Source organism: Onychostruthus taczanowskii, unplaced genomic scaffold (assembly GCF_017590055.1).
Source record: "Onychostruthus taczanowskii isolate IOZ18803 unplaced genomic scaffold, ASM1759005v1 scaffold12, whole genome shotgun sequence".
Lineage (NCBI taxonomy): Eukaryota > Metazoa > Chordata > Aves > Passeriformes > Passeridae > Onychostruthus > Onychostruthus taczanowskii.
In genome coordinates, this window is record NW_024498351.1 from 2,712,511 (window position 1) to 2,725,579 (window position 13,069).

The window sequence follows — 13,069 nt, forward strand, 5'->3', positions numbered from 1 at the left end:
ATGAAGGATCTTCATTCAACAGCTTTCCCTTCCCGTCACACCAGTCAATGCGACTCCTGCGTTTTCCAGCACCATCCTCTGCGCAGTCCAGACTTTAGCCAAGCCTTCATTGGTGGGCAGAAAGGCTACCAGGCCTACCGGGACCTACCATGGGATCTTCAAAAGTAGGTGGCATGTTTGAACCTGGCAAGTTCAATTTGGGGGTGTAATGGTGCTAAAGGGTACTGTCTGTGGGAAAGCTTTAGGGCTTCAAGGACATAGGTCTGGAGGAGAAATCTGGTTTTTCTCTTAGCTTTGCTGCTCTGTGCTCTATCTATGCCTCTTTCATGCTTTTAGACCTGGGGTACATCCTGGATCTGTTTGAAATGTGCATTCTGAAAAGGGATGATAAACAGAGGGAAATCTGAAGAGGAAATTGCAAGATGAAAGGATGGTTTTGGAGCTTGTGGTCTGGGTGAAAAGAGTAACGTGGCTGGAGTGAGAAATGCAGAAGTAAAGCCTTCTTTTCTTCCTTCTGATCATCTTAATCTGCCTGTAGCAGGCTTTTATTGCAGCAGTGCAGAAACCAAGAAGCTCTTTTTTGTCAAAATGAAGTGCTAGTAACATGATTTTTGAAAAACATGGGGTTTGGTCAGGTGTAGTTGCAATATTATTTCCCTGAAATCCTGCAAAAAATCCTGGTTAAATAAGTGATGTCAGCACAACTACATAAGGGGAACACTATAGATATTCATCATTCTGGTTTTATCCCTTGTATTTTAATGAAGAAGCCATGATTTCTAGGGAGTAATGAATAGGTGATTTGCATCAGAAAGTGTTTCAGGCAGTCAGAGATGCTGGATATCCTTAGTTTTGTTTTACCATAACAATATTTCAGACAGCACTGGAAAGTTCAGAGTATTTTTACAAAAATAAGTCTTCCAGGTGCAGCACTCTATTATTGTATGTTGGGTCAGAACAGAGATTGGGTTCTAGATGTACAGGAAGCATCTTGGAATTTGTAATTCTGTTTAACTCACTGGGTTCTGGATTCATATGGCAATAGGGGAATGCTCAGTCTCCCGTGTGTGTTTTTTTTTTTTGCTGTCTCAGCACTTGATGAAGCTTAAAAGCATGACCTCAGGGACAAAATTCAAAATAAATTGAATTATTTTTTAAAATCCTAATGATTTGGCAGGATGGTTGAATTTTTGTGCGTGATTTTTAAAAACTACAACATTAATCTTCTCTCTGTGTTGCTTTGGACAAATGGCTGTGGATGATTGCAAGATACTACTTATTTTTTCCATCCTCGGCATTTTTAAAAGTTAGGTTTTTAAAGTAATTTCAGGGCATGCTGAAATAGAAACATTGTTTCTGGATGGGCAAAACTTATTCTTTGTGCCCACTGAAGTGTTGCTCTCATTTTGTGGAAAGAATATCATTTTAGTCAATAATCCTGACTTTGCCAGGAGAGGGTGAAGTTCATCTTTGGGCTCTGTGCTGCTTAGTAGTACCCTGCTCAATACCCAAAGATTTTCTGCCCCATTGAATATCCATAACTTAAAATATATGCTACTCTGTCTGTCAAGTAAAGAAGAAATCACCGTCAGTTGTGATTATCAGTTTGTGTTTGTTACATAAGCAGGGAAATCTAAGAGAGTTCTCTACCTAACAGAACTGAAAAGCCTTTTTTTTTTTCTACTTGGATGTAAATCTACTTGTCCTTGTGATATCAGCAGTGGTATAAATAATTTTAATGACAGTGTGCTAGAGGGTAGTTAAATAACCTCTGAGCACAGTTTGGCTGCTTCCTATTTAGGAAAGGATTTAATTGTTTAAATGGTTGTTTAAATTATTATAAAATCTAAAGTACATTGTGGGAAGGGATGAAAACTGCCTAGTCTTAATCAAAGCTCCTGTGTAACCAGAGTTCTTTGCTGGGCAGGGATGTGGATCTGAGTGTGGAGGTGTAAGTTTTGCTGTTTGAGCTCGTCCTCCTCTGCCTTAGTCCCTTGCAAGAGTGGAGTTTCACTGTTAGCTTTATCCAGTTCCAAGATGTCACCTTTTCAAAGCATTTCAAGCTAAGTAGGAACGTGTGCTCTGTAAAATCCTTCAGGAAGCAAACCTGCTGAGGAAAACTGGGTGGAGTAGACAGCCTTGCTGCTTGTGCTGTGTCCTGCACTCTGGGAAGCAGGTGCAGTGTCCTCTCTGCAGCTTCCCTGTGAAGGTCTTGTGCCCTGGCAGGGTGAGGCACAGAGTGGCTGGTGTCGTATAGGGCAGTCTAAAAGTGAATATGCAGGTGGAAATGCAGCGCCACTTGCACCAATTTGTCATGCAGTAGGTGGGCAAAATGAATGCAAATTACAGACTGCTGAGGTGTAGCAGGAAATAGATGCCAGCCCTGGTGCAAGGACACTCATGTGCCACTGGCATTAGTGGGAGTTTACCTCGATCATTGCAGGAGGCAGATGTGATTCCTGCATGGTGCCAATAAGGAACCTATCCTGCTCAGTTTGTCCCAGAGCAGATCCTGAATTTAGGAAACCCTAGTGGAATACTTTTGCTTCTGGTACAAACCACACCTGATTTGACTCATATGGAATTGGAATCGTTGATGTTTCCTTGCTGATTTCCCTTAGTTTCTGACCATTTTAGACAAGAAAACTAGAATGAGACAAGACCTCCTCCTGAGCCTTAAAATCTTGTCATCTGCATTCCCTGAGTAAGCCCCAGTGTAATCCCAGCAGCTTCTCTGGCCTTTGCTGTTCCTTTTAGAGGGTATTTTAGAAGTGTTTCCCTTTATTGGTTTTCCCATGCAGTTTTATGATTGGACATTTCGGGTCAGCATAAGCTTTGCAAATCAAGGCATTCTGCTTCCACCTCATACTCCTTCCATGTTTGTGGTTTTTTATTAAATACAGACTCTCCTTTTGAATGAAGCCAAGCTAACACAAAGCCTGGGATGGCTTAATTTGACATGTTTCTGATATAGGACAGTCTGAAAGCTTCATGTAGTCTGTGGACAGATTTGGTGATAACAGGGAGACAGATTTTATACAGAATTGAATGCAGAAATTACCCAATTTCTCTGCTAGTGGAGAGTTGCCTGGGGTTTCAATATCAGCTGAACTACCTGTCTAGGGAGCTTTCTCTAATTTCAGCAACATTTTTCCCATGAAGAAATTTGTCCATTTCTGTCCAATGAAAATACATTGCTAGATTACAGCATTTCACTGTTTATCTACCCAGCCTAGCAACTGTTTATCATATATTATGGTTTAACCTCAAACAGCAGCTAAGTGCCATGCAGCCACTCACACCTCACACACATCACCCTCATCCCCGTGGGATGGGGAGGATATTTAGGGAAAAAAAGGTAAAAACCAATAGGTTGAGATAAGAGCAGTCTACTAATTGAAATTATTATTATTAGTAATAGAGAGGGAAGAACAAAAAAAAAAAAATCCAAAGAAAGACAACTGATGTACAATACAATTGCTCATCCACTGACCAATGCCCAGCCCATGCTACAGCAGGGAATGGCCCCTTCCAGCCAACCTTCCCCCCATTTATATACTGAGCATGATGCTCTGTGGTACGGAATATCCCTGTGGCCAGTTCAGGTTAGCTGTCCTGGCCATGCTCTACCTCAGCTCCTTTCACATCTGCTCACTGCCAGAGTGTGGCAAACTGAAAAGTCCTCGACTGACAGTGAGCACTACTGAGCCACAGCTAAATCACCACTGTGTTACCTACAGTATTCTCACACTAAGCCTAAAACATGGCTCTGTACCAGCTACTAAGAAGAAAATTAGCTGTATCCCAGTCAAAACCAGGACATAAAGTATAAAGCACAGGAATAGATATTATTATCCAGAAATATAAGCATTTAAACTGCAAAGGAAGGTGGATGAACAAAGGAAGGTCAGATTCTGAGTCCACATAAGCTGTCACAATGCACACCAGCAGAAGAGCTGTATCAGACTTGCAGAGCTCCTTGGGAGTGATGGTAAGTATAGTTTTCATGTACCAGTAAAGAGATTTATTTCAGTAAACAAATTGAAGCACATCACTGTCCTACTGTTTGTGTATTTGTATATTACATTGCATTGTAATGTAATATTACAACTACTGCTATACTGATTTTTATATATTTTTTTTCTCAAAGCACCTTAAGAGATAGGTACTGTATGTATCCTAAAACAGAGGTGAAATTTTGTCGATCTAAGCATGCCTCTCTTATAGGAAGGACTAAAAACAGAGGATGTGTAATAGCCCACAAGAGATCATCTCTAGGTGACTGTTTTGGGTTTGGCTTTTCATCAGCCTGTCCTGTCAGCACCTTTCCTGAGCAGCCACTGCCAGTGGGTGCGTGCCAAAGCAGAGCCTGTGCTCTCCTTCCTGGTGCATGCTGACTTAGCTGGACACTGCCTCTGACACAAAGCTCACTGCAGGTAATGGAGGTCTCCCACTGCTGTCCAAATGTGCTTCCAGCCCTGGTGAGGAAAACCTTGGAGGTTTTTCCTCTGAAGCAGGCAGTTTGACTCCTAGATGGCAGTTTTAACTCTGCTTCTTTGCAAGAAGTGAACCTAAATTTCAGTAGGTAAAAGACACTAATTTCTTCTATAAACTAAGAGTTTCAGGCTGCAGTGAGTCAAGTGCATTTATGATTTATTTAATGCAATGTTTATAATTTGTTTATTAAACATCCTTAAAAACCCAAGTAAGGATATTAGACAATATTTTAAATTTTCCTTTGAGACTGACATTTTTCTTTTGATACTCTTCTGTTACTAAAAGTCAGACATAATTAACTGTGTCCTTCTTATGCCTTCCATAATGCATAATAGGAGGGATCCCTCTGGCTCTGCATTCATTGGTGTGAGCTCCTTGTTGAGGAAAAGGTTCCTGAAAAGCTTCTTTGTGTATGATGTGAAGGAATCAAAGTATGGAATGCAGGGCTCCAAATCACAGACCACTGTTCAGGAAAGGTCTCAGTGGGTATTTCTGGGAAAATGTCAGCTGAATTTCAGTTGAAAAAGCAGAGACAATGTTGGGAATTACTAGGAAACCAAGAGAGGACAAAGAAGTAAAATTGTTATGTCAGTGTAAACAATTCTATGGCAGTTTTTGTTGTTTCTCTTTGCCAACAAGTATTTCACTCCTTTTCCTCACTGGAAAATCTTAATCCCTTGCAGTCTTCTGTCAAGAGATGAAATCCAGTCCTTGTTTGCAGGGTGTTTAAGATTACTGCACAGACACAGTTTCCTGGGAAAGAGCAGAGCTCCTGGGAACAGGGACAGGCCACTTCAGCTGCAAGCAGAAGGGACCTTGTCAGAAAGCCCTCTGAGGTCGGTGGGGAGCTTTCATCTTCAGGTATTTGGTTCAGGCATAAAATGTCCACTTCTGCTCTGGAGGACTTCAGTGACTTTCCCAGCTGGAGTGTCTTTAACCTTATTGTGTATTTCCGTGCCTGTTCCCTTGCTTTGAGCACACTGCTCCCATGGAGTAAGCAAAGACTGCTTGGCTCTTGGTCTGAGAAAAATAAATTCACAGTGTTGAACTTTTATCAGCTCTCTCCAGAGTGTTCAAGCCCCGACAGGTCATCACATGGATTTCAGTTGTTTCAGTTCTGGCACAATAACTGTTCTGGCAAATAAATATTTCTCTTGTGTGTACTGAATCCCTATAAGTGCTGTTCAAGTTTACACAGTGGGACATGTCACATAAAAGAATTAATTTTTTGAGGAATGAACCTTAGGAGGTACAGCAAAGCATTAATAAAGTTCAAAGTTAATGGGAATAAAAAATTATCAGTTCAATAATCTTTCTGGGTTTGTCTCACAGATATCTTTGAAAACCTGGATTAGAAATCCTCTTAGTCTGCAGCCTGTCTATTCAAAATGTTTGTCCAGATGGTACAGCCTAACCAAGAATATTTTGCTCAGAAATACCTTTTGTTTTTAAAACAAAAATTCATTTTTAAAAGAAATTAGGAGTGGAGGATAAAATTTAACAGCTGTTTCTTGTTTATATATTAAAGGAAGGGGAAAGGTTTAAGATAAAAATCAAGAAAAAAGACATGCAAATCCCAAACAGCACCTCCTTCTCCTATTAAGTGACTTTCTAAGATGAATTTGTTTGAGGAAATTCAGTATAGAAGCTGGTGCTGAAACCCCTCTGCACATCTTTGAAATTATGTTCTCAAACAGGTTTTGTGAATTAGGTGAAAGTCATGTAGTGTGAGTAAAATCACATGTGTGAGTAACTGTTGTGAACTGGGGCTTCTGTTTGTTAATGATAACATGGAACTTGAAATAGAAGAAATAAAGAATAAGACTTACAAAAAATTTTACACTATATACCAGAGAATGCTGAGAAGGTTTCAAATTTATAGTACTCTATTTAACTGTGTCCCAGCCATGTTACTTCTGGTCTGAAACTGCTGTTTCACTGATATGATAGGCAGTAATTTCTTCAGGCTCACCCTACTGCGGTGCAGATGTGGCATTCAGCCTTTCAAATGGGCTTCTCCAACCCAGCATTTTGGTTTGAGGTTATGCCAGGATCATTACAGCTGAAAGACCTTCTGAGTGTTTTCCTTCTGTGCAGCCTAATCAAGACAACTGTTCTTTAAATGAGAGGATCTACAAGAAGACAAGGGTAGGTTGTCTTAAATTAAATGCATTTTTGTGTTTGTTTTGTTGGTTTTTCTTGTAACTCAGTTTCATTTCAAACATAATAGACACATTTGCAAAGCATTTAGGCCATGCAAAAGACTATTACCTGGAGTGAGGGAAAAAAAACTCCAACAAACCATAAAACAACACATGCATGTTGAACTCACCACTGACTTTATGATTTCACCTAAAAGCTACAACTTAGAAATAATCTTGTTAGTGAGGTAGAGTCCTGACTACTTATACTTTCTTTTTTTCATTTCTCCAGTTGAAGTTTTAAGGCAATTTTCATACAATAGTCTCAGAAATAATTTTGGAGGTGCTCATCTCTGAACTGTTAACAGGATTATTCAATTTCAGTATTTGCTTTTTGGGGGTCTTTTTGGTTGGCTCGTTGGTTGGTTGTTGTTTTTTGTTTGTCTGGCATTTTGGGGGTGGTTTTTTTTGCTATGGAGTCACAGATGAGTTTTGACGCAAACTTGATGAGAGGTTAATGGCTGTTATACAGGATAGCAGGAGGGAAGGGAACACTAAATAGGACATGCAGAACAAGTCAGAACAGATCCAAGTGACAAATTATTACTCCCATTTTCATTCAATCACGTATCATGATATTTGGCCTGAGTCAGTTGTTTTCCAAGCCAAAGTAATAAGATTGTAATTGTAAGGCATCACACTGGAATTAAAATGAAATATCAGCATCTGCTTTGCTATTTATGAGCCATGCACGGTTGCTTGCTGTCCCTTTCCTGCACACAGCTGCAGGGGTCACTTGCAATTATTTCAGCTTATTTGGATGTATTTAAACTTCTGGCTCATGAGGTGTGTGCTCTGGGAGTGAGCTGCGTGTACTTTGTACATGGGAACTCGCTGAGGGACCTCACACCCTGGGGGGAGGATCCCTGCAGCCTGCTTTTCTGAGGTGGGCTGCACCAGGTGTGCATGTCTGCATGAGTGAGGTGTGAGAAACAGAATGAAGGACTCTTTACCAAAAATAGTGGCTTCTTGTTCTGTGTTTTAGAATGGCTGATAATAGAAAAATGGCTTTAAGGTTCTTAAGGAGTCTTTGAGTTTATAGACAAAGACAGAATTTGCTGTAACAAACTTTTTTTTCAGGGCGTTTTTAAAATAATACTGACTGTCCATTGGCTTTTCTAATGAGTTAATTTGGATTAGTACCCATGCAATTAAGAGCACAGCAGAGAGAAGCCTCTGGTGAGGTTCCTACTCACATGTTTTTGCCCTTCCCTGTCATTCTGTCACTTCAGCAAACACTGCTTAAAGCAGTATTTGCCTTTGTGTTTAGATTCAGTCTGAATAAGGCAGGAAACATAGGCTGGCCATCTGAAATCTCTTTCTCTTTTTTGTTCAGCTCTGTTTTGAAGGCTGAAGTGGACTGAACAGCTGGAATAATGTATAGATGTGTACTATACAAAGTATGGGGTGCTTTTTCCCAATTTTACTGCACAAAGCAGTTTTGGGAGCAAAGGTTCCAGTGTGTCTGATAGATGATTTGCTTAACCAATTGAAAGCTGGATACATTGCTGTGTGAAAGTTCACCTAGCTGAAAAATAAGTTTTGGTCTTGCAAATTTCTAGTTGGGAGTCACATGAGAATCTTAGTAAGACTCTTACTTGATTTGCCCCTAATAATACCTAAAACTGTCAAACCTGTCTGTGTTCTTTGACTTCTAGCACATCCCAACACCTATTTCAAAACAGTCTTGTGTCATGGTTTCATTTTCAAGCATGTTGGGTGAGAAGTCAATTTGTATTGCTGGGAAGAATCAGCTAATGTTGAGGGAGAAAACTTTAGCTTAATTTCGGGGCGGGGGGCGGGGAGGGGGCCTTAAATAGAAAAGCATCTCTTAATAATCTCCCTTTGTTCATATTTTTCCCCAGAATTCATCAGTCAGCCATCAGAATAAGACATTTTGAGCCCTGGAAAATTGCTGTAATCGTTATTGGAACAGCAGCGGCAGCAGCAATCACCATTGGTCTCCTAGTTTATTTTCTGGCATATGGTAAGTTTTGCATAACGTCAATGCTTACTGAATTTCCTCTATGCCTGCTGTGCCAGATAATGCTATGAGTTTTCACCAGTCTGTCTAAAGCTTATTTGGGGGGAAAAACACTTGCTTCTCTAGAGCTCTCTTTCCTTCCTCACTTAGCATCTTTGCAGATCTCCTAGGAACACTTCCTGCGGCGCAGGCTGATATAGGGCTGTGGTTTCTGTTTACTTTCACTCATTTCAAATTTTTCTCATGATCTATGTTTGGGATGAAGTCAATACATAAGTGTGTGTTCTCCCTTACATGAGTGGCAGACAGAGCTTTCTGCATGTGTCTCTGGGGTGTTTCTCTGTTCCCTTTCTCTGATCACTTGCAGCTTCCTGCCAGGGCTTGGTGTTGAGTGGACAGGCAGGAAGGAAGGTAACTAAGCAGCAAGGTGCAGCTTGTGATTCTGTGTGAGCCCCAAGTGCTGTTGGTTGGCCAGAAATGTCACTGCTGGGAAAACTTGGATTAGATCACCTAACCGAATCAAGTGACTGCTCCTAGCTTTTGGAAGCAGTATTGAATGGGTTGGATACAGCTGAAGGCCCATCCACTCCCTAGAAGTCAGGTGCCAGGTGTTTCTCTAAAGTTCATTCATCTTGGTACTTTGAGTATTGCCTGTTCCTCTTCTTTTCCTTACAGATCAGAAGCTGTTCTATTACAGTGCCAATGTAAAAATCACCAACATCCGGTACAATAATGAATTTTCCAGACAATCCTCAGGAAGGTTTAGAGACCTGAGCGAGAGGGTTGAGAGACTGGTAAGTTTGGATCATTGTGCCTTTCCATTAAGGACTGTGTGATAATAAGAGTCATCAATGTGAACAGCACACTCGGAGACCACAGGGTCCGGTGTACCCTCAGTCCCCGGAGCTGGGAATGGATAACAGGAGAGGCATGATCATACCAGGCACACCAGGCACTTGGCACTTGGTGTCTTCTAGCCTGTCACTTCTCTCTGTCTCAGCAGTGGTGAGGCAGATATTTAAAATAATCTCAGCTTCCTCTTATGTCACTGATCGTAGGATCACAGAATACTCTCAAATGAAGGGGTCTCACAAGGACCATCAACTCCGGCTCTTCAGTGAAATGCTCATACAGTGATTGAACCCACAGCCTTGGTGTTTTTGGCTGTAATCAGCTGAACTAATCTCATAATTTGTGTGTGTTCTCTTTCCATGCCCTGAGCCTGGCTTTGTGATTTATGTCCCATTGTCTCTAAGGAAAGCATTCTTTTACACCCTCTCCTTTACAGGGTGGGGAACTCTACCTGTTGGGATGTTACTGTGTGTTTAGAAAACAACACACAAGCCCTTTTCCTGCGCCTTTGGTATGTTTTGTTGGGAAACCCTCCTACAAATAGCAGAGGTTGCTGAGTGGCTCTCAGTCATACAGTAGCTATGGAAATAAATAGACACATTGCAATTTCCTTTCTTGTTTTCTCTTTGGGACACTACCCCAGAGATGCTAATTACAGAGTTCATCTCTATACAGCAATAAGCATGTGATTGTGCTTGTATCTTTTTGTGTTTCATTCATCAGAATCTGATGCATATCTCTTACCTCCTGTTTGGCAACCATGCACAGATACCCAGTTAATAGGACAATGCTTTGGCCCCCACTGTCTTTTAATGTAGGGCAATGTCACTTGTCCACAACAAAATGTGAGCTGTGCTGGATATTGCTCTGCAGAAGTAGGGACTTGGCAGTGCTAGCATCTCTTCACAGCTCCACGGCTGAGGGCTTCAGTGACCTTAGTCAAGTTGTCCTCTTCTCTGTATGTGTCTGTTCTCTTTCTGCCCTCTTTGTCTGCTGGGACCTATACCAGATTTCCCAGGATGTACTTCTGGTGCATATGTATAGAGTCCTACACGAGCTGTGTTTGCTTCGGTGCTACCACTGTACAGCAATTGCCTAATAATTGCAATGATTTTCACCTTGTGACATAGGACCTTGGAGAGGGAATGTTCTCCCTGACCAAGAAGACACTGTGTATTGCTGAGGGGGAATGAAGGCAAGGACTGAGAAGGAGTCTGAGGAATAACACTTCACTGAGTATAGTTGTATCTCTTCCTCCCACTCCATTCCTTCTTCATTTATTTTTTTAAAAACATGTGCCTCCTTTGGCAAAGAAACACTCCTTTTAGCTAAGGAGTTCTTTCAGACAGTGTCCAATGCAATCAGATTTCCTTTGAACATGGCTATCAATTTAGATGCTTGAATGGAAGCCAATGCTTTGGAAACCCCATCTCCTCTCTGGGTGTTGAGCAGCTCTGACAGTAGTGACAGTAAATACCAGTGCAGGTTGAGCAGTGAGAACCATTATATCAGGGCATGTTAATTGTACCTGATAAGTAACACCATAACAAACATACACAGAACTGTGCTGTCTTTCCTTCATTCCTGTAATTTTTCTTAAGAGCTGTCCTTAATTCAGCCATTAAATTCTATGTTTCTGTCTCAAATTTTATGAATTCTTTGCTTCTGTAAATGGTCCCTGCCATAAGTTTGGCTTTTTGTGGTTTTAGTTCCAGGTGTTCCATTTAACAAGGACGTATGAGATTGAGAATTGTCTGTAATCTTATTGAAAACAACTCCATACTGTAATGAGACAATGTGTTCCTTGTAAGTCTGATTTTATAACAGCAAAACTCATCTTCTGGTGATAAAAATCAAAGCAATCTTTCCAGACACACAGTATATCCTCTTGATATCTTGACAGACAGCTGTCTCAAAACATTTGCATTTTTATTCTCAGCATCTTCACAGCAACTCTGTGACAGAGGAGGAGAAACTTGAGTTCTTTATCACATTTTCTAATTTGTCTGGATTTACCAAAACCCTTTGCAGTCTTTCCCTGGCTGGTTTTGGATGTCCAAGCCTTCCCATTGTCATAGTAGTAACGATACCTTAAGCTCATTGTGAAACAGTGAGTCAATGCAGATAAATGCAATGTCTTTCTCAATACTTGGTGCAAAGTGAACAGAAGTGAATCATCTCTGATAATCAGAAGCATTCAAATTACCTGAGTTAGTGCAACTCCCTGCCAAGTGTTCCCTTCTCTGACTCCTTCCTGATGAAGCCCTCCTTCATTTGTCTCCAGAAACACACAGAAAAGAGCTCATTTCAGAGCTGGTGTTTCACCAGGAAAAATGTTTTTGTTTCCATATGGAAGCCATATCTCGACTTCCTTGGGACCTGCAGCAAATGCCTGATGTTTGCTTTGGTTTCCAGATTTGAATAGTAACACCCATTGTGTGAACAACATTCCTGACTCTTATCTCATTGAAGGTGGGAGGGAATGCAGCCAGATCATGCCAGAGAGCTGATGAAGCTGGTGCTCCAGTCAACATCTCAGGGCTGACTGGAAAGTCTGGAAACTGTCTTCTGGGGTGGAGCTGGGGGGACTGAGGAACAGATGATGAAAGGTCTTTGCTCCTTGACTGGCTTCCTGTGAGTGTCTGTGAGTGTTTCCTTTGTGCTCTCTTGAAAAATCAGACTTGACTGAATGCCACTATGGAAAGAGAGATTCCAGCTCACCAGAGCCTCCTCACTTTTCTAGTTGGACCAGTCCCTCTTCCCTTGCCAAGCTAAAGTGCTCTGTGCCAGACTGTCTCCTCTTACACTAAAAAAGGGCACAGTCACAGCTTCTCCAAGGAGCCTCTATTTTATCGTGGGTTCGCTTATTGTGTGGCTCATCTGCACAACTTTTACACACTGTTTTTCTCCAACTCCTTCACCAGACTTGGATTTCTTTTTCTTCTCCCACAAAATATATTAACTCTTTTGGATTTCCCAAGAATGCCTTGGAGACACTAACTACTCTCTTACTAACAGTATCCTGGGGGAGATTTCCAAGGCCCTGCTTTAAGCTTTGCTTCTCCAGCCTCTCTGGCATGCCAAAGAGTGCAGGGAGCTGTGACAATCAGAAGACCTGGGTGACTGGGATGATTCCAGTCACTCTGGGCAGCTGCAGTAACTGCCCTGTGTGCAGGAAGAAGGGTGCAGGGGTGTTGTGTCTAGTGTAGAAAGTCATCTTTGACCCCAAGGAAAGGGGATGTGCAGTCAGGAGAGCTTGAAATGAGTACATCAATCTCAGTGGAAGTTGTCTCAGCTGAAGGCTGGCAAGTTTCTAGCTGTGAGAGAGAGGTGGATATCAAGCAGCCACAGCAGGTGATCCCTTGTGCATGGCTGGTTGCTCAACAGAAAGAGACATCATCCTTTAGCAGGGGTTTGTAAATGTACCTGTTGGCTCTTTTTTGACACTGTGACAAACTTCTGATACTTCCTTCTCGAAGTAGGTGGGCTTTCCCCTCCTCAAGGAGAGCCTATGCAACCCTTCTCCTTTCTCAGG

General features: G+C 41.6%; 1 protein-coding gene across 1 annotated transcript in view; it reads left to right on the forward strand.

Moving 5' to 3' along the window:
- The window catches only part of LOC121331374 (transmembrane protease serine 11E-like), a 39,578-nt gene continuing 26,509 nt past the window's right edge, over window positions 1-13,069 (forward strand). The window contains exons 1-3 of the mRNA XM_041395736.1: window positions 1-164; window positions 8,564-8,685; window positions 9,358-9,476. Of these exons, the coding sequence (XP_041251670.1) occupies window positions 1-164; window positions 8,564-8,685; window positions 9,358-9,476 (405 nt within the window). The remainder of the gene's footprint in view (window positions 165-8,563; window positions 8,686-9,357; window positions 9,477-13,069) is intronic.